At 38.8% G+C, this 22,159-nt stretch overlaps 1 protein-coding gene across 4 annotated transcripts in view; it reads right to left on the reverse strand.

Moving 5' to 3' along the window:
* The window catches only part of TTC29 (tetratricopeptide repeat domain 29), a 233,339-nt gene that overhangs the window by 158,053 nt on the left and 53,127 nt on the right, over positions 1–22,159 (reverse strand). For 3 of the 4 annotated variants that reach the window (XM_083171270.1, XM_083171262.1, XM_083171276.1), the window contains exon 5: positions 9,809–9,994. The exons of the other annotated variant lie outside the window; for it this stretch is intronic. In XM_083171270.1, coding sequence (XP_083027396.1) covers positions 9,809–9,994 — 186 coding nt within the window. The remainder of the gene's footprint in view (positions 1–9,808; positions 9,995–22,159) is intronic. 4 annotated transcript variants of the gene reach the window in all.

Genomic DNA, 22,159 nt, shown 5'->3' on the forward strand with positions numbered 1-22,159 from the left:
TTATCGATGTAAATAAATTTATCCCCAATTACATTAAGGGCTGCTTTATGGAAACTTTCCATTGACTCATTAATGCGGAATTAAAGCAACTTAAAAATAACCTCCCGGCCCTTAAACACTACCTAAGTAAGGGTGAGAGGGAAGCTTTGGAACTGCTTAGTAAAAATTAACATATCCTCATTAAGCCAGGCGACAATGGGGGTGGGGGGCTAGTTGTCCTAAATCGTAAGTAGAGCCATGTATATGACAGAGGCTCTTCGCCAACTTATGGATGGAAGCTACCTAGTGACCCCTCTCAGAAAATCTTTATCATCTTGAAGGCAGTGACACATAAACATGTAGAACTAGAAACCATTAAAAAACAAATATCAGATTTTCTCATAAAAGAGGACTTTTCAGTCCCTGTACTATACTTACAGCCCAAAATTCCCAAGTGTTCCACTAACCCCCCAGGGTGTCCCATCATCGCTGGAACAAATGGGATTACTGCTAATTAATAATTTTTCATTGATTTATTATCTCCAACTTCTTGTCATTCAGAACAGGTACCTTTTGAAGGACATGAAAGATGTCCTAAACCAATTAGCGAAAATTTATTGGGAGGACACATACCAACTTGTGACAGCAGACGTGAAATCATTATATACAATTATCAAACACACCAGTGGACTTGATTAAACTGATATGCAGCAAAATTTACAGAAGCTAATCATTGAAGGAATATAATTTATATTGTGTAAAAATTATTTTGATTTTGACTGGGACAGCGATGAGGACCAGGTTTGCCCCCAGCTATGCAAACATTTTTATGGCCAGGTGGGAGGATGATATCGTCTGGCGTGGGCATAGCTGGGGTGCAAACCTGGTACAATGGTGGTGCTATATAGATTATGTATTGTTTATATGGAAAGGGGACAGTGAATCCCTCAGCCAATGTATGGATCATCTTAATACCAATCAACTAAATATTAAGTTAAAGTTCATATCAAGCAAGGTGCAGGTAAATGTCTTAGATCTAAAAAGAGAGTGGTAAACTAGAGACCTCGGTCTATACTAAGCACTCAGACTTGAACACTTACATCGACCCTAGAAGTAACCATCTCAACAGAGGAATTTCGAAAATACCTTAGGGCCAATTTATACGCTTGAAATGTAATTGCTACAAGAGAAGTAATTTTGATGATTGTGCAGTCTCGAGCAGATCAAAAATTCTAAATAAAGGTTATAAACCTATGCTTTTAATCAAAACTTTTAAAGAAATAGAACACATATCCAGTAAGATCCTTTTGGACGATGAACCTAAGATCGAATGGGTGAATGTTTCCTTTGGGATTGCTTTTAATACTCAATATAGCAGCTATCATAAGTCGATTGAGCAGTTGTTTAAAAAGCATTGGAGTCGTCTTCTCAAGGACCCAGTGTCAGCAGACATCCTTCTGTACATCCAAAAATTCATCTATAGGAAGGCACCAAATCTTAAAGACAAACTACAGTATTCTCTAGTGCATTTACCCCAAGAACTTTTTTAGGGTCAGATAGGAATAAAGGTTTCTATAGTTGCAGGGATTGCACTATGTGCAAATCCTGTCCTCCTACCCCCAAAAAACCATGGAAAATATGTTAAATAACCACATCAAAGATTGGTCATTTCATTACATGCAACTCTAAATATAAGAGAGACCTCTGAAAAAGTTGTTAGATAACAACGAAACGCGTCAGCTGCTGCTTGCTACTGGACACCTTATCCTCCATCCACTTGAACCAGATCCCTACCAGACATTCTCTGGACCCCACAAAAAAACACATTTGTTTCCAATACTGGACTCTACCATCAAGGGACACCACCACCTGCTCAAAACTTGGAGACCCCACCTGTATTTACAGGTTACCTGATAAACATCCTCAGGAATTACAACTTGGGACTTCTGCAGGTATATGGACACCCACAATACCAGTCACTTGGATTACAAAATGGGAGATCTGGCCATATCATTATAAAGGGATCATTACTAGGAACAAGTGGTAATATTCAAACCTTCATTGTCCATAGCTATTTTATTTTTGTGCATATTTTTACTAATTTTGTATTTTTGTGATTATATATATATCATATATTAAATTTATGTTTATTTTAATGTAATTACCCAATTGATCAAAGTGTGTTATTATTTGGTTTAGCGCTCCACCACCCTCTTTTCCTGTTTCTTCTTGATTTTTTAATAGGGGACTGACCCTCGCCCCCGAGGTGTGAGCAGCTAGCTCTGCACCCCGTCCCATAAGCGCCTGCACTGTTCATCTAGGTGAACAAACTTTTTCTCTACACTAAATACAGTATATTATATTCGTCATCCAATGCTCATGCAATAAGCTATATGTAGGGAAGACTACTAGATTAAAAACATGCAAGTGGTGCACCCCTTTTCCTTACACTTTAAAGAACATCATAATTGTGCGACTAAACATATAACAGGTTTCTGGCGTATTGATCACATAAAAATGAATTAGAGACCTAATAATAGAGACCAAGTATTGGTATTGTCTCAGAGATGAGATGGATCTTTGAATTCACTGGTACCTAATGGTTTAAATCATGATTTTGAATTCAAATGGTTTCTTTAATTAAGTCAGTCACTCCACAGCCTTGAAAAAAGGAAATGGCGACGAGGAGAGACTGATTTGGACTTAATGAGCAACAGATTGTGAGACATTTAGGATTGCAACAAGTGGCCACTGTTACTGCCCCCAGGTGACTTATTTTCATGCCTATATTCTGTTATTTTTTTAACCTCCATTAAATGGTACTTTTACTAAGAGGGCCTCCCTCTTTCTTTTATGCTTAACACCTCCACGACTGAGGGGGAAGCTAAGAATTGAATTAGAGCTGTTCGCATAAAGATACCTTTATAAGAGGACTATAGTAATTGGCTGTGTGAGTACAGTATGCATTTCAGGAGGGGATACTGATTTTTGGTACTGACAATCCGTCCTTTTTACAAGGTGATCCTTAAGACGTATAAAGAAACCATTATATACACGTTACCCCCCTCCCTTTGTGAGTAGGGTATGCCCCCTTATTCATAGTTGATCCCTGACCTATATTATATATATATAATCGATACCTCCTCATCTTTGCGGACACCGCTACGCCAGTAATGTTAGCAGCTACTTAACCGCTACGTAAGGATTTTCTGCAAGGAAGTACCCCACCCTCCTGTGTCCGTGTCCACGCCACCTTAAATTACCTTTAGTAAAGTTGTGGTGAGGGGACATAGGTGCTACGTAAGTTCCGTAGCTTAAGTGGTGGCCGTAAAGATGAGGAAGTACCATATAATCAGTATTTCTTATACACAATATTTTATTATTTTTATGTGATTGAACGATGCCATGGAATAAACTTGGTCTTGGGCGAGATTTGTGAAACTAAAAAGCTTGAAAATTGAACCCAGTGCCATTCTCCATTGTCTTCTGTCATATGTCCATTAAATACATTTATATTCATCAAATTTCAGTGTGCAGGTTCAATAATAAATGTTATATTTCAATATACTTGTACATTGAGTGGTGGCAGCTGATCGCTGTAGGGCTTGATCATACAAATTTGCTGGCAGCACGATTTTCATCTGCTTATGTCTGAAAGAGTATTTTAAATATTTTTGAATGATTTGTTATGGACTCCTTCGCCCTATTATGTTTAATATTTTAGGCTGCAGTACATGCTAAGCATGTTAAAAACATATCTCTAAACCATGTTTTAGTTTTAATACATTTGTCACCAGCACATATAGGTAAATAAACTCTGAGTTCTTTAAACCTCTTTACTATAAATACCTAACAAACTTAAACAAATAATATATTCCTCGTAATAAATCCTTAATAAAAAAAAGACACAAGGAAAAAGACAATACTCTAGCGATCCTTAATACCATCACATTATTGTACATAAAAAGGTAATCTCTTGTTATTGCCTTTCATCAGGGCACTTTCCACACTCTATATTCATGATCTAGAACTTATCTTAATCTAACACTAATTTAATATAGCCATAAGGTTTTGCCTGCATTTTAATTGCCAGAATTTGCATAATAATCAATACACTGCTGCTATTAATTCCTGTATACATAAAAGAAGTACAGGAAGGGTAACATTTATGCACTGAACTTGCTAAAATGTTTTAGAGATGCATTGCTTCTTCACTTAGTTTAATAATCCCATTATGTAAGATTACAACTGGAACACATTTGTTTAATTCTATACTGGGATAGGAGATAGGACTCTGTACTAAGCGATTACAATAGTGTGCCTATCATGCACTACAGAAATCATTTCATAGCCGTAAACATGATCCTCATATTTTAATTAACTGTGTTAACCTCCTGATTACAGTGTTAGCCATTTACCAATTAGATCAAGTAGGGGAGCTCATGGCCCCATTTTTAGTCTTTTTTAAGATATGTTTCACTTTCCAATACATGATGGGCTTTCTTAACAAGAATATTTTTCAAAACTGGTGGTGTTCCGGATTTTATCTTCATTGGAGGAATGTTCATATGTGAATTATTATGTTTCCATGCACCTGGATTATTAAGCACTTGAGTGTGCGGTTCTTTGCAAAAAATATATATATATATATATATATATATATATATTTATAAAGGTACACCTTGACAAAGGGATATTCATTCCCCGAAACGTCGGTCACCTCAATAAATTTTTGATTTACCAAATCCGTGGAGTGCCGCTGATTGAAACCTACTCTTCTATATATATTTATATATATATATATATATATATATATATATATATATATTTGTGGAGGATGTCTGCACTAATTAAATCCTGACCACACGATACTGCTTGCTCCTGCAGTTCGACGGTCCGACGTCCTCTTTCACAAATAAGAAATTTTACATTTTTTTATTAACTACTGCTTGTTTAAAAATTCAGTTATACGGTATACAGGGGCAGATGTATTAAGCCTTAACAAAAGATAAATGCAAGTGTGATAAGGAGAGATAAACGTCCAGCCAATCAGCTCCTTACTGACTTTTTTCAAACACAGCCTGTAACATGGCAGTTAGCAGGTGATTGGCTGGACATTTATCTCTCCTTATTACCCTTGGATTTATCTCTTGTTAAAGCTTAATACATCTGCCCCAGAATTCATTTTCATTCATTTTTTTAATCGTGTTGTATTATCTGTGCACATTAATGCTTTCCCTCTTTAAAATGGGCATAGTGCATTGATATTTAGTTGCTGCCAACTGGTGTTGTAAAATGCTGGTCTCTTTGTAAGGCTACAAATGTTTTGTGAACTCCATAGCCCTTCACATCACTGATAATTCTACCTGCAAATAGGAGGTTTCATTTCTGCAAATCTGAATGAGCTGCCACATTAATGCGCTCTTTCCACATTCCATAAGTAATATCTGCCCAGGTCAAATCCACAACAAAGCATGTTATCTAGACACACAAATAGTTCTAATAGCTTTTACAGCTGATTACCGGCTCCTAAACACAGAGGAGAACATGATATTCCCCACAAGAATAACCAATAAATGTGACTTTTTAATCCATCAGTATCTACAAACCAATAAACACAGAAGTACACGGCTCACTTCACTAATCACTCTCCATTCACCATCGTAGTACACCAATTCCCTGGATGCCCTACAGTACCACAAATCAAACAGCCATGCATCCAGCCAATAGAAACCTGAATTAAGCAGCCAAACAATGTATGTACATCGGTAAATATTCAGTTCAGGAAATAAGATCAGTTTAGTTAGAATAATATTATCAATGGCAAGTAGACATATTATGCATTGACTGGACAAACACTTACAACTGATGCTTGGCAAATCTGGTGTAGTAAAAGCAAACACAGATATTGTAATGGTGTGTACTGTACACACGATTTGGGCTATCAGTTTTGCCTATATAGTTAAAATGTATAGCAAGTTAGTGCAAATAGTACCATGTTTGCCTTATTCCGATGTTTGGGCACGCGCGGCATCGAAATCGAAAGACTATGCAGAACAGTTTATTTCTACCATGTCAGAACAAGCCCATACCCTCCTGCGCACTCCCAGTGGCAGCCGATATTGGATTGCTATCGTATCTTGTGTAGACACCAAAACACATTTATTGTTTACCAACCAAAAAACAATTATCTGGGTGCGTATATAATAAATAGCCATATTTATAGCATTAATAATATTCAGTAGACATATAGTAAAAAAAATGATTTGATCTCTTTATTAAAACCTGGTCACCGTGGACAGCACACTTTGGGGCTGACCCCCCACCAAACACTATATGATCACATTCACACACTCACTCTATCTCATATCACCCTATACTCATCTCATACAAACAGAACTATCCTACCCATACCCCTTGCACCTTTTTTTCCGGCTTCTTTTCTTTCCCCTTAGCGTTTCATACTATAACAATTCACTGAGTGCTATTCCCAAATACCTTATTTAATCACAACACATGGTTAACTCATCTTAGCTTTTCTAACCTCTGAGGACCATTAATAGGCACTCATTCAATGTTTCACTGTATCATTTTTCTGTTTTGCGCTGTACCTGTGCAGTGTGTACACTGGATGTACAGCTGTATCATCTGTACATTGATTTACGCTTACTCAAAAGAAACAATAAAATGTATTCTCAAAAAAAATAATAATAATAATAATAGGTCAAGTTTCCTTTTGTACTTTTGACCAAAGCACCAAGTTCAAAGTTAATTTTTCCTTATTCTGACCAATTTTAAAGTATCTTTAGGCCATTTGGGTTTCTTTCTGGGAGCTCAAAGCTACAGCTGCCATGCTTCTGTATCAGAAGCACCTGAGAAAAGCACAAATTATAATGTAATTGAAAAATACCGAGAACATCATAAAACATTTAAAAAAGACTGGAAACCCATCTTAAATAAGTAAAAAAGCACAAGAAAAAGAACATTGAAATAGCTCTGAAAAAGTTAGCTGGCAGGCAAACCATGCAAACAAAAGATACAGGGCCAAATGCACTAAGCTTCAAAAGTGATAAAATGGAGAGTGATAAACAACCAACCAATCAGCTCCTGCCTGATATTTTTCAAACACAGTCTGTGACATGGTAGGTAGGAGCTTATTTTGAAGCTTAGTGCATATGAGAGACAGACACGTAAAATGGTGGGCCCTAAAAGGCAAATTAGGGATGTGGGTATCGGGTTCTTGTGTGGCAAGTATTTGGCTCACATTGGGCCAAATTCAGACTTAATCACAGGGCAAATTTGTTCTAAAAAATGGACAAAACCACGTGCAATACAGGTGGGGCCAATTTAACAAGTGCAGAGAGAGAGAGATACATTTGGGTGGGGTGTGTTGAAACTGAAATCTATTGTAGGGTAAAAATAAAGCAGATGGTATTTACCCTGCGCAGAACATACATAACTCTCCCTGCCCCACTTGCAATGCACATGGTTTTGCCCATTTGGAGAACAAATTTGTACTGCGATTATATCTGAATTAGGCCCATTGCATGCACAGAATGTAAAAGCATTTCCCCCCTATCTTCAATATGAGACACACCTAAACACATACAGTCACACAGAGGTGGATTAAGCATGGGGCAACAGGGGCGGTCGCCACGGGGTCCCCATACAAAAGGGGCCCCACATTGGCACTGCTGCCGGTGTGGGGCTCCTGTTGCCCCATGCTCAGGCAGCAGGGTTGGGCAGCGTCGATGGGCGGCACAGCGCAGGCTGGCAGGGGGTTCTGCAGCGGACTGGGCAGTCAGCACCATGGTCCCTGCCGCAGATGGGAAGTCAGCTGTGGGATCCCTGTGGAGGATGGGAACTAGTAAACAATACGACAGTCCTTTTCTGCATGACAGCTTTAATTAGACGGGGGGAGGGGGGGGGGAGCATGGTAACTTTCCTTGATGCCCCACATCAGTAACATTGATAGGGCACTGATAAAGAGGGTCCGTTTTATGTGCCCTAACCCTTTTACAATTTAATTGTTCCCCCTTCTCACCCACAAACATGCCAGCACAGCCCCTTATAAGGCTTTATTGACTTATTTATTAAATGTTCTATTGTTGCTTTCTATCTATTTTTTTCTTATGATACTTCTTATTTCTTAACTGTCTGATTCTGGTGGCTGTAGTTCACAGTTCCTCCTCTGTTTTTGCTCTGGGTCCTCAGAGCTGTTCAGTGGCCAGGTAAGGAAAGCTAGTAGGGTGTAGGGTGGACAGAGTTTTCAGAGATCATTTCCAAGTCAGTGTTGCCACTAGGAAGAGGAGATGTGATGAGGTGTAACTGTAACTAACCAGTTCTGCCTCAGGTTACCGGGGCCTGACTGCTGCCTACTGTATTTGGCCAGCTGTTCACAGCTCACTTCCTCTGTCCAGAGGAAGTGAGGCACCATGACTGCCAGTATGTCATTTAGGCTAATGTTCCTTATTTGCACTGCAGAGCTCCTCATACTAGAGTGGCAGCAGGAGGTCACTAGAAAGATGTGTAAATTATAAGATGTGTGGAAAGATTCCTCTTGAACTTACACATCAGTCCTAGCCAAAAGATTTTGAGCAAAGAGTACATTTTAACAAAGATTTTAATATTTTTTAATGGGCTGGACTATGGGTATAAAAAAGTATAAAAAGTGCCAGCCATTATAACTCAGTGCACAATCTGATCTGTGACAAGTAAGGTAAAAGGTGGTAGTGCTAGATCACATCCCTGTACCTCAGGGGCAGATCCATGGGGAGGGAAGGCCCCCATTAAACACTTCTTACCTACCCATTATGGCAGTCACTCTATTGCATGGGTTACAATGCAGCCAGGGGACAGACTGCTGCTGCCCACACAGACTCTTCCTGAAGCTGAACAGCAGCTAGTTGGAATCAGATCATTATATGCATGGGAGTAGCCAGACATTGAAATGTAACACATGACTTCATAAATTGTTGGCCATAGTTACATATATTTCCTGCAGCAGGGAAAATCAGAAGATGCAGCTAAAGATCCACATGACTGTGCATCAGATTGCGATAGTTTGTGATCGCAAAAGATTTACAGTAAAATCTGCCAAATGGTTGAAACTCGGCCGGAAAATAGCTGTAGTATGTGGGCACCTATACACAGTGTCAGCAGCATGAGGTAAGTAAGCTGAACACATGAGGTGAAATCCGGAGAAGCAAACAAGTGATCGGATGCTGTCTGTCATTCAAGAACTGAGTACAGGGCCACCTGCCTCTTCACATTGAGGTTTACAGCCAGCCCATCCCTGGCTAAAAGCAATCATTTTGGATGCATGAAATTACAGAATAGATACATTCTTCGGGCAATAATTAGACTATGACTAAATTAATAAGAACCCGACAATCATATCAGCTGCCAAATGGGAACCTAGCCATGTTAATCATAAAGAATATATAATCCCTCCCAACCCACATAGATTATTTGTAATCAGTAAACGCAGTGAGGTTAAATACAAACTATGAAATCTAAGAAACTGATTTGCTAAACTCTATTCATGATCATACGAGTGTAACAAAAAAAACCACTGTAGAGATAAATATAGCACATCAATAAAACATGTTTCTAGAAGAAAACTCTACCATCAGTCCCTTTTGAACTTCTAGGAGGCTTTGATTTCTTTGTTGCCCTATTATTATCAGTTATTGGCCACCACAAAGTAATAAATGTTAAGCAAAATGACCATGGGAGTAAATCCTCTTTAAAGTACAGGACTCCACCATACAACTAAGGTTACATGAAACATTTTGTCGCATAGACTGCCCTTGAGCTATATTCTTACCGTGTTCTTCAGCCAGCTGCCCAAGATTTGCATGTGCCTCAGCTTCCTTTCTACCACCATCAGTTTTTATTTTTGAAGCTGTCTGAAAACAGCATTCAAAAAAGTGATTTGAAAGCCAATGGTCATCGTGTTTTTTGAAGTACTGAGCCAGGGAAAACTGATTTTTGTACACTTCTTCATAGCAACCTTGAAATAAAGAAAACAGTATATAAGTTATGTACTAAACTAAACTAAACTAAACTAAAATATGTAAAAAATATGATTAATGTACAAATAATATACAAATTAATTTTCACGCATGAGGAAAGAAGATCAAATATTTTATAAACTTTGATAAATGAGATATTAATGTTATCAAACTTTTGCATAATTTATGCTATTCATCTAAAGCTGAACATAGTTAATATATACAATGTGTGTGTGACATTTTTCACCAGGGTTGGAAAAAAACCTTTTTGACAAATAACAAAACTTTTTTTGGGGGGTTAAACATTTTTTCGGTACTTGTGTAGTTTCATGGCTGCACTGCCCGAGGGGACGCGGAATACACGTCAAGTAATACACGCTTCGGGCTTGTTTTCCACGTCCCCTCGCGGGGCTCGCTGTGCTTGCCGCACTTCAGGCTCACTTTATAAAATCAACTCCACGCCAACGTGGATAGTGGGGGTATGAACAGGTCGGGAGGACGCGTACCGCGCTGCGCTCGCCACGCTTTGGGCTGGCGTGGATAGTGGGGGTGTGCTAAATCGTATCGCATGCAAATCGTATGCAAAGCATATGCAAATATCATGTGATTTGCATACAATGCGTGCCGCCGGGAAACTACACAAGTACCCATTTTTTTGTTTAAACCAGTTTTTTTTTTTAAATGTATGCATTAAATGTTTAAATGGAAAAAAAAAACAGAATCCTGCGAAACATATACTGTATTGTTATTTGTTATAACATTTAATCAAACATGCTTCAAAATAATTAACAATTCAAAGTTATTAGGCTTTGATACAATGTTAATTTTTTTTAAATAAAACCATTTATACAGTACTGTTTACTATTCCTCTTGCAGTACATCTGAATATATGTCGATAGACTAAACCTACAGTACAAAGTATAGACAGAGACGTCTCAATAGAACTGAAGGTTTTGAACTGAAATAAACATGAAGTAGATTAAACCATGAGGTGTTTCTCTGTGTATTACCTCTTTAATGTGTTGGAGTTGTTTATCATTTATGATTGAGAATGCAAGTTGTGGTTTTCTCCTGTATAAGATTTTTAGGGAGGAGTTTGTGAAATCTTAGCTGATGCAAGGCAGATTTAGCACCTCACTGATTTGGTCCACCATCCCTATGTCTGTGTTACAGTATGTGGATGAATTGACTGCATTGGTAAAGCTCACTCAACCAGAAGCTACTGTACAATAGCTGGGGGATTCCCTTCTAATACCGCTGTGCATGTAGCCACAGCATTATAAAAAAAACTAGTGTATTTTGTTCTTTAAAAAAAAGTTTACATTTAAGCCATGGTTTAAATTAAAATGCTTTAAACCAGCCAACCCTGTGTATAACAAAAAAAAAAAAACATTAATTACACATTGCTTTTTCTATAGCATATGCTCTTTGCGGTAAAACATTTTTTTAACCTATGTCACTGCAAAGATTTTCTTTACTACACCATTAGTCTCGTTAAAAGATGACAATGTGAATGAAAACTTATACAGGCAATACATTTAGTAAACAAGTGATGCATTTTAGTATGGGATCTCCATGTGGTTTGGATTTATCACACCGTTATCAATACTAGGAAACACATACTAGCATATGACAAATTGGACGTGGTACTTTCTAAAATTCCATATTTTTTTTTCTAGGTGTATGTCACACTTGCCTACCCTCCCAGTAGCTGCAAAAATGCCCAATTTTTTGGAATAGTCCCCCAGAGCCCTGGAAGGGTAGGTGACTCTCCCACATCCCGCTCGCTTCCTAGTTAAGTGGGCAGGATAGGCATAAAATCACTACAATCTGGGTGGTTGTGTGAAGCGGGCAGGGCTAAAGGATGCGCCTTGTACCATTTAGCCCTGCCCACTACATGTGACCCACAGGCATTTCCCATCTTGGGGTTGGGGACTTATGACATCACAGTTCGATCCAGCTCCCTGAACTCACATTTATTTGACTGCGGTTGGTATTGCAATGGCCCTTCTTTATAATGCTTTTAATCAAGTCCCAATCAATGACAACTCACTTTCAAATCAAGGGAAAAAAGATAATTCTGTGTATTACTTATTCACCATTAATAAGCTTTTATCAATTTTACGTCTCAGTTATCTAATTTCATTGCCAAAAGTGCTTGCTATTCCAATTCTAAATGCAAGGATAGTATTTCCAAGAGATGAGTCCCAAGTGAACACTTATTGCCCATCATTATATATGGACCATTATAGGGTTGCTTCATTCCTCTCTCTTCATTAAAATGAATGTTTTCCATGATAATTGTTCAGGTCTGGTGTAAGGACTCATGTTCATTTTCATATCATGTAAACAGCTGTCTGTATGTGCATCACTTACCTTAGGAAGAGATGGCACTGGATGTATTGTGGGAATGCAAGCCTTTAGAGGCAGTGTAATGCTCTGGCCAATAGTTTGCAAGGAAACCTTGGGTCCTGTTATTCATGTGGATGTTACAATGACACATACTGTACCACCTGCCTAAACATTGATGCAGACCAAGTGCATCCCTTCATGACAACAATATTACTTGATGGAAGCGGCCTTTTGCAGCAGGATAGTGTAACATGCCACACTGCAAAAATTGTTCAGGAACAGGGTCAGTTAATATTTTTGACTTGGCCACAAAAACAAGTCAACAACATGATGTTTGGCCAACTCAACACAAGCCCCACCACGCAACTTGCAAGACGTAAAGGATCTGATGCCAGAAACTCCAGGACACCTTCAGAGGTCTTGTGGAGACCATGCGTCAATGGACCAGACCTGTTATGGGGGCACAAGGGTCTTCTACACAATATTAGGCAGATGATTTAATGTTATGGCTGATCGATATATATGTGTGCAGCATGTGATGTGGTCATACAATTTTTGTTATAGTGGCACCTGGTGGCTTAATTATACTATTCTACAGGGGATGGGTGTCTGGGTCATATCATCATTAGTATTACAGTTACGCAAGAGAACAAGCTAAACTACAGTACACATGCAGCCACTCAAATGGCCAATACTTTATGCGGATTGCCACAAATTTCTCTCAAGAATTTACTGAGTATTGGGTCTCAAAAACAGGAATAGTGACTCAAATACACAACTGTAAGCAAAAAAAAACAAAATCCCCATCTCAAAGCACTCACTGCAGCTTTTAAGAAAACATGAAAGTTATGAGACATCTATAGGGAGAGCAACGGGGCTCCAATTTGTCCATTAAATGAAGCTGTAAACATTGATTGTTTGCTCTAGATTCTTGGCACACTAAACCAGGCCAGATGTTAGGTCACTAAATGTTATCATCTCTAACTACATTACACTATTAAAACTGACCACAGGAGCACACAGGAATTTCACACAATAGCTTTCAAAGTAGCTGTGCTATCTTTCTGCTTTCTCTTTTTCTGGACCATATTTATTTGCAATGCAGGAAAACTGAATTTTACGTAAGTCATAAAACGTAAAAAAATGACAGATTTTTTTTATACATTTTCTATATACTGTATGTATGGGGATAGAGTATAAGCTTTAGCCACCTTTCCCAAATGACAGTTAATAATGTGTCGATCTGATACACAGCTACAGCACTCAATATATTTAATAGACAGACACCGATATACACCTTGCTGAAAAACCAAAATGAACATTTTCGTGTCATGACTTTTTTCAATAGAAAGAAATGAAACAGATTATCTGTTAAGTATCTGGGCTAATGAGTCTGCTTTAAGCTAAATGGAACAGATGTCAGGTATGGACTGAGATGCCAATATGCATATAGCCTTTGGCAAATGTAATTCTGAAAGACAAAAGCCACCAGAAAAAGGGGCATACGATTATTGCTCATGGTTGCTTATTACCATTTCTTCGCACTACATTCAATTTTGAACTTTAAATAGCTCATAAGATAAAAAATAAAAAAAGGAAACAATTTCAATTGCATCGTCTAGACTTAGTTACAGTGTGACTATTTGATTTTCTGTTTAAGAAACGTTAAACGTCAATGAATAATAGGGATGTGTTCAGTAGCCAATAACAGATTGCCTAATAATGTACCTAGGGTATGTTTATTATTTATATTTTTATTGTAGTATGTATTGCATTATGCATTTCTGTACATTAAAGACCATACTGTAGCTGACATTCCAGCATCTAGGACAGGGGCATACACTCCCGGAATTTTTTGGGAGAGTCTTAAATAGCAGATCGGCTTTCCAGATCCCACCCACTTTCTGAGTGAAGTATGTGGTTAAGGGGGCTGATGACAAATCATGGATTGTGGCCAAGAGCAATGCCCATCCCGATGTTACCCTCCAGAAGGCGGGGGTCAGAGAGTTGATACACTGATCCCATTTGGATGTTAATAGACAAATGGCCAGATGCACCATGCTTCAAAAAGTGATAACGTGGAGCAGGGCCGGACTCGCCATCTGGTGGGCCGATTTCTTCTTGTAAGTAGAGGCTCCGCCTCCCGATCGGAGCACAGAGAGAGCTCGCTGTACACTGCTGAGGTCCAGGAGGGAGGGGGGCATCACACGCCGCTATTCCCTTCTCTCCTGAAAGCCGGGAGAGGCAGACAAAAGGTCACGCGCGTGCACAAATGCCAGGGCCTAGTCGGTGCCCCAGATGCATCAACCTTCAACAAGTGATAAGGGGGAGAGTGATAAACAACCAGCCAATCAGCTCCTGTCATTTTTCAAACCCAGCCTGTAACATGGCAGTTAGGAGCTGATTGTCTGGTTGTTTATCACTCTCCACTTTATCACTTGTTGAAGCTTGATGCATCTGGCCTATAGTCAGTATTAAGTTATTACTAGAGAAGCATTTATTAGCATTGTGCTATAGTACAATTGTCTTTGTTTAATACAATACAACTGTTTTAACTCTCACAAAAAAGTATCACTTGTTTCATAAATACAGCAACTGCCTCAAGGGCCCTATGACATTCTGGTAATTAACAGAAAAGCATGAACTAACAGCAGCTCAATGAAAGAAGAAAGGAGTAAAAGGAACAGGACAAATCCAAATTTACAGCTCATATAAGAAATTGCATCAATATGTTAAATCAATGCGTACAAGCATAGAATGCATACAAGTATTTATTATAATACTTAGTACCTAATCACAATTGTATTTCAATTTTTGCCAAATGCTTAAACTTACATTGACTTGGTCCTGGCTAAATGAAAGCAGAGACACATATGCTTGTGGTTAGCAATAATAGTGGTGTGCATATACAGATATGTAACACTAAATATAATTACTTATAACACACTTAAGGTCCATAAACACTGGGCGATTTTGCTCAGTGTGTATGCTGACCGATGCTGGGAAAATTGCTGGGCTGAAAAACGCTCAGTGCATACACACTGCATAGCACTGAGGGCCAGATTTATTAAGCTCGGTGAAGTGATAATGTGTCTGGTTTTATTACCGGCCAATCAGCTCCTAACTGTGAAGTTACAGGCTTGGTTTGAAAAATGACAGGTAGGAGATGATTGGCCGGTGATAAAAACCAGACAGTTTATCACTTCGCCGTTTTAGTGATTTTCCCAGGGGTGGACGACTTTCCATAGCAGGACGCTATAGAAAGCCATCCACTCTGATGCTCATCTGCTGGTAATACCAGCAGATGAGCGGCCGGGCCAGTGATGATGCGGGAGCACAGCACACATCTGGGCTAACCTATCATTGCTGCCCCATACACACTGGATGGCATTCGAGCTGAAAGACGCTCAGACAAGTAAACTGAGCTACTTTCAGCTCAAAGTCACCCAGTGTGTGTATGGGCATATATGGGGTACATTTACCAAAGCTTCTAAAAGTGAAAAGTGGCATGTTGTCCATAGCAACCAATTAGAACCATCATTTTCTAGGATGCTAGAATCTGATTACTATGGGCAACATCCACAGTGTTCACTTTTAAAAGCTTTAGTACATTTACCCCATAGAGTCTAATCAATAACTTGGAGACGACTTGCTAATGCGACAGTGAGCCTGACTCAGACCTGTTCGCTAGCTCCACCCCACACGCCCAAATTCCCTCGCTACCATGAGAGTGGATGTGCAGGCAAACACATCCCCTCGCATGGGGCGGTCGCTGACCATTGAATGATTTTTCTCCCCTTCGGTAAAAAAAGTCAGTGTACACTGACTTTTATTCTGGCTGCTATCCGCTGACTTCGGGTCGGGCGCTGATGTCATGTGACATCAGCCACCCTCCCCGAGCAGCATCGCCATGCCTGCATTCTCAGAGAAACACCCAGCATTATTATGGGGACACCTATAAAATGCAGGACATTCCCCTGCGGCAGCCCCCTTCCTGCCCCTCCCTTCCTGAAGGGTGTGGTATATTAGCCCAACAGTCGGGATTCCGACAGTCATTAGTCAGACGTCAGAATCCCAACTGCACAGCGTGGGGTGCGCAATGAAGCCCCACGAGGGAGCAGTCGGGATTCCGACATCGGAGTTATGACTGTCGGAATCCCGACTGTCGGGGAGCCGTCCGGCACCCTTCCTGAAGTGAAACCATTAACTCACGGGGTTTGTGCATGCGTATATTTGCGCATACGCTAACCACGAACATCGGGGACGAGGCCAAATTCGGACCCAAACGAATGGGACGGAATCTTCTCCAGTGTACAAACAACATCAAATTAACTTACTGCCCTGGCAGCATGATCTTGCCCCTCTTGGGGTAAAGTTACTAAGATGGGAGTACTATTGAAGATGGGATTTTGCCCATAGCCTTTCTATTATCTTCAAGAAGGTGCTAAATAAATAAGAAGAATCTGATTGGTTGGTATGGGCGATACCCCATCTTCAATAGAACTCCCATCCTAGTAAATTTACCCCATGGATTTTTCTATGAAGCCCTATGAGGCTCTGAAGAAAAATATGTAAATCTAGCAGATTGCATCGCTCCTAAATGAATGGATCCCATAATGTACAGAACCAGGTGGTTATGATAAAAAAAAGGTGGGACCATAGAAATTGTAACTTAAAATGATATTCTGACACTTGATAAAGATTAGTGGCACATAAGAGGAGATAGTTTTTGAAATGATGCAAAAGGCTCCTGTATTGGACCTTCAAAAGTCTCTTGAGAGCAAACTGGCCTAAAGGCTGCTCATTGTTACAGGCTAAGCTTTGATTGAATGAACTTGTGTAACCTCCTGCCAATGAATAACAATGAGGAGTGCACAGATAACCAATTCACCAATTGACCGGTTCTCACAATGTCAAAAAAGGAATACTTCATTTTCGATTAACACACATGTAAAAATACAATAGACACATTGGGGGAAATTTACTAAAGGAAATTTGTAAAAAAATATGTGTATTCGTATTGATGTGCTATCAATACGAATTGCCATATTTTCGGGATAGTAAATGTCAAAAATAAGTGTATTTCTGGATACAAATAGACCTATTTTTTTACAAATTTCCTTTAGTAAATTTCCCCCATTGTGACAGCATTTCTCAAAACTAAAATGTCATATTGAGACCACAACAATGCTGACCAACAATCAGCATTATTATTTGTTACGCTCAATTTCAATAAAAGATATCAAATTGCTTTTCACAGATGGCACTTTACATGAAGAGGCACTGTATTTTATTTATTCATATACTACGTATAGCTTTACATATCATATGTGTATTTCACAGTATCTGTAATTAAATGGGCTTAATTCACTATGGATCTCTAAGTTGAGAAAACACAATCCAGTCAAATATTGAATGACTGCCAGTGCACATCATTTGAATTGTGCATAAGCGCCCTCAGTTTTGCAAATAATTGTGCAGACACATTCTGCGTCAATGCAATCACATTTTGATTGACAGGAAGCCAGCGTTTATGGGGAGGAAACAAGCCATTTTTTGGGTATGTTTTTTAAAACGCAGCTGTGCCAAGGTGTTTTTCGGGTGGATCTCTGGCCACTTCCAGTTTGTTGCTTTAGCAGAATTGTGGAAGCTTTTAAGGTCAATACTATTAGGTGCGGGTGATTCACACTTGCAAATCATCACGTCACCAAGCGTACTTTACGGTCGGACTGAATTCACTTAAAAGTGCTTGCACCTCCATAAGGGTGTGAGCAATTTTAAGCAAATGCGGCCCAGCGAAGGGTGTGAGATCGGCTTAATTCGGGTGCCATTTTCAGAGTTTAAACAGCACCCGAACGAATATATATATACACACATGCAGCATTTCAATAACGTTTATAGAGCCTGATGAAAATACCAATAAGCGGTATTGAAACATTGCACTTAACCATGGATTGGTGAGATTTTCTTCTTATGGCTTGGATTGCCGCACCGCTGCCTGCTGTGTATATATAATCCACAGTTTGCCGGCACTCATTTCTATGAATTTCATATGCAGTCACCCACAGAGCATAGTTATCCATCATATAATTTTAATCAGCCTATTCTGCTTGTGCGACTTATTTGTAATGAGGTTGGTTAAAGTTGATGTTAGTTAAGGGTGACTATAACAAGGATTGCTAGACCACCAATGGATAAGAAGAAGGTATCTAGATGTGTGGACACCAGGCTCTCCTACCTATTCAAGCCATTTATAGTACATACTATATGCCGGCTAACACTGCTACTGTACCTGCAACTACACATAGTTTTACATACAATATTTGCTTATATATGTGCATGCTGTAAATTTTGCAGCCTTGCGAGTCCCCCAGATGCCTCTCGCCACCCTTCCCCTCACACCCGTGATCCCATGGCATGGCTGCAAACAGATGATTTTCATAATCATCCATTCACAGCCTTTGAGGGAGAATCATTTGCTGGTCGGCGACCATTGAATAATTTCTCCAGCGCTCGCAGATCAGTGACACCTCTGGTGTCTCTGATCTGCGGACACCTTGTGCGTGAAGTGGGCAAGCAACTGACATCCACTAATGTTAGCTAACCGCCCCCTGCACCCGCGTCATCCAGGTATTTTCATAGGAACGACCAGCATTTTCATGGGAACGCCCATGAAACGCTGGGTGTTCCTATGGGTGAATCCCCTAGCTCGCCACCCCCCGCTCGGACTTCTGTGTGTGAGCGCAGTTGGCGCTCACACACAGTGGCTGCCCATGCGCATAAATAACTATGCGCAGTCGCCTAAAAGCGGTCCCCCATGTGAACGCAATCAGAATCACCCCCATTGTGTATTGGATATTGTATATTAATGTAAGAAAATATTATTACATTATTGAAACTATGTTTTAACCATAAACTTAAGTACTTCAAACTAAACAACCAGAGGGTTCATGTCACATATTGTTCCCATAGACATTCTTTTGAGTTATTATAGCGGAGTTAGGTCCCACTTCCTACCCTTTTAGTAGCTAGAATAGGTCACCAAGTGGAGTGCAATTCTAAAACCACATATACTGTAATAGAATTATTATTATTTTTTTTTCAGGTGGCAGCCTTGTTCATTTGGATGTCCCTCCCTGGCAGGTAACAAATCAGAAGAAAATTCAATTGAAAATCTTTGGGCAATTGTAAAAAAAACCTTTAGATGATCACTACCAAGACTGGCTGAATAGAAAAACTTATTTGAATATGGAATAGGGATGAAGACTTGAAAAACATGAAACTCATGCACAGCATGTTAAACTAAAACAAAAAGACTATAATCACTAGATGGGATACATACGGATGACTATAGGTTAGGATGGCGGTGGTCAGAAAACAGACGCCAGCATTCTGGAGGGAATCCTGACAGGTGTCAGGTAAGTATACTTACCTTGCCCCTGCCCCCACTCCTAACCCTAACACCCCCCACAGCCAGCCCATAACCTTCCCCACTACTGCCTAACCCGAACGCTATTTTGAATTCATTAATTCAGTATAACAATGGACTGCTCACAGGGCATGCCATAGTTTCAATAATTGTGAGTAACATCATTAAATATTAACCAGATTATGCAAATTATTTTTATTTTATAACGGAAAAGATACAAAGGGAACAAAAATACTTGATACTGTATATATATATATATATATATATATATATATATATATATATATATATATATATATAATAACAAATTGAGAATGAAAATGTGTAATTGAAAACAAAAATTATTTTTTTTCAAACTTGATAAGGCTGATACGAAGAATTCATGGAAATAACACATTTTCATTCAGAATACTGCAGCCATTCATGCAATTATACTGCTTTTATATTGTATTGTTGGAGCATATATTTACTTTGCACGTGCTTGTTTTTTTTTTTTTTTCTACTGTTGTTAAAAAGAAACCCCGAAATTTTCTAATTTAGAAAATGAATGTATCTTTAAAATCTCTGCCAGGAATTGCAGTGTTTATCGAGTGAGACTTAATTACACTACAGTTTCTCCCAGTGAGCCATCTTTCAACTTTAAAGTGCCAGATGGGATTTTGCTGTCATTAACCTTTTAAAGGAGAAGTAAAGTATGATGTCAACTATGAGTCTTCCTAAAACTGATATGATTTTAACTACCTCAGTGAAGATTTTGTTTTTAAAAAAAGAGGATACACAGTTCCAGGCATAAAAGCACTGCATATGCATCTAATGTACAAGTATATGTTCAACAAAATATTGAATAAAAAAAATATTAGTAGGTAGATTTTCAAAAAATTCAAGAGTGGGAACACATTTATTATGATTTTTGTAGAAGAGATTCAAAAGTAGTTGCTCAAAGGCTTAATATTTATAATACTTTTTGTATTACTCAAAAGGTGTTTTTTTCAATGCTTGTAATTTTAGCTAAATATACATATTTTTTAAGAACAGAGTCAAATAAATTCAAATTATCTAATTTGCTCTATCTATAAAGATATATTTCTGTTTTAGAATGGGGAGTTAGTTTGCAGAGAACCGATGTGATGTCCCCAATGTGGTCAGGGCTATTAATTTCTCTAGAGATTGCTAAAATGCAGACATTATTTATTTTATTTAAATTATTTAAATGCTAATATAAATGAGATAAATTTCACCTGGCCAGGGAACTCATAATAAAAGATTTATTGTAAATATAGTTGACTTGTGTGCAATGCGACACGCGCTCCTGCGGGCATCAAATCGCACAGTACAAAAAGTATGTGCAGCACATACTTTTTGTACTGCCCGCGGATCACATCGCATCCAAATCGCATGCAAAATGCATGCATTACGATGCGATCCACCAGATAACGCATCGCATTGCGGGCTGCTATCGCAGCATGTATGGGGGCCTTAACAGTCCCAACATCCAACACATAGGTGGAGATACAATTAAGTATGCAATGCATACTTAATAGGAATGCAACTCAAGGTATTATTGCTATCAAGTTCCTTTAAGAGCACGGGCTATTTAATTTGATTTTGTTTGCCTGTGAAAACACACAGGTTTCAGTGAACCTTTTTGTTATCACTGCGAAACATTGGCAAACACAAGGAAAAACAGAAATTGTGTACCCTTTTGTATTTATTTTTTCATAGTGCTAGTGGAGGATGGGTAACCTGTAGTGATATCACATCTATATCTGGATTGATTCACACTCTAGAGCTTGGTAAATATCAAAAATGGCTGCAAACAATGAAACCTATGCAGGCGGCCACGGTAATCAAAAAGTATATCTGCTGCAGTCCCATCCCTAGGACTTTAAATTTGTGGAGGCCCCTGTAAATTGGTATTTTCTGTGGATTTTACATATATTTCCTTTGGTAACTAGTCCTCACAGTCATGACCTGATAGAATGTCATTCCAAGATACCCCCCAAACAGCCACAGGTAGTTTCTAACCTTTGTGTACCCACAAATGTAAAACAAAAGTTGGAGGTACCGTACTGTATGAAATACATTTGATTAGAACTGAGCTGTGGGCTCCAAAGTGTGATGTCTTTACCCTCATGCCAGTCATTTCATTGATTTTTTTCTTGCTATAACATTACTTTTACATTGCTCCTAGTTACCATTACAAAAAGTATATCGGGCGCAATGGTATTGGTTTCTTACTATAAGTAACCACAGCTGTATATAACTAGTTATGCTGCTCCCACATGAAATTTAATTCAAAAGAAAGAACAAAAAGAAAATATAGAGAGAGCACTGTGTTGATCCAACAATTTATTATATATTAAAAATAATGTAAATGTAGATA

Source organism: Crinia signifera, chromosome 1 (genome assembly GCF_055691185.1).
Source record: "Crinia signifera chromosome 1, ASM5569118v1, whole genome shotgun sequence".
NCBI lineage: Eukaryota > Metazoa > Chordata > Amphibia > Anura > Myobatrachidae > Crinia > Crinia signifera.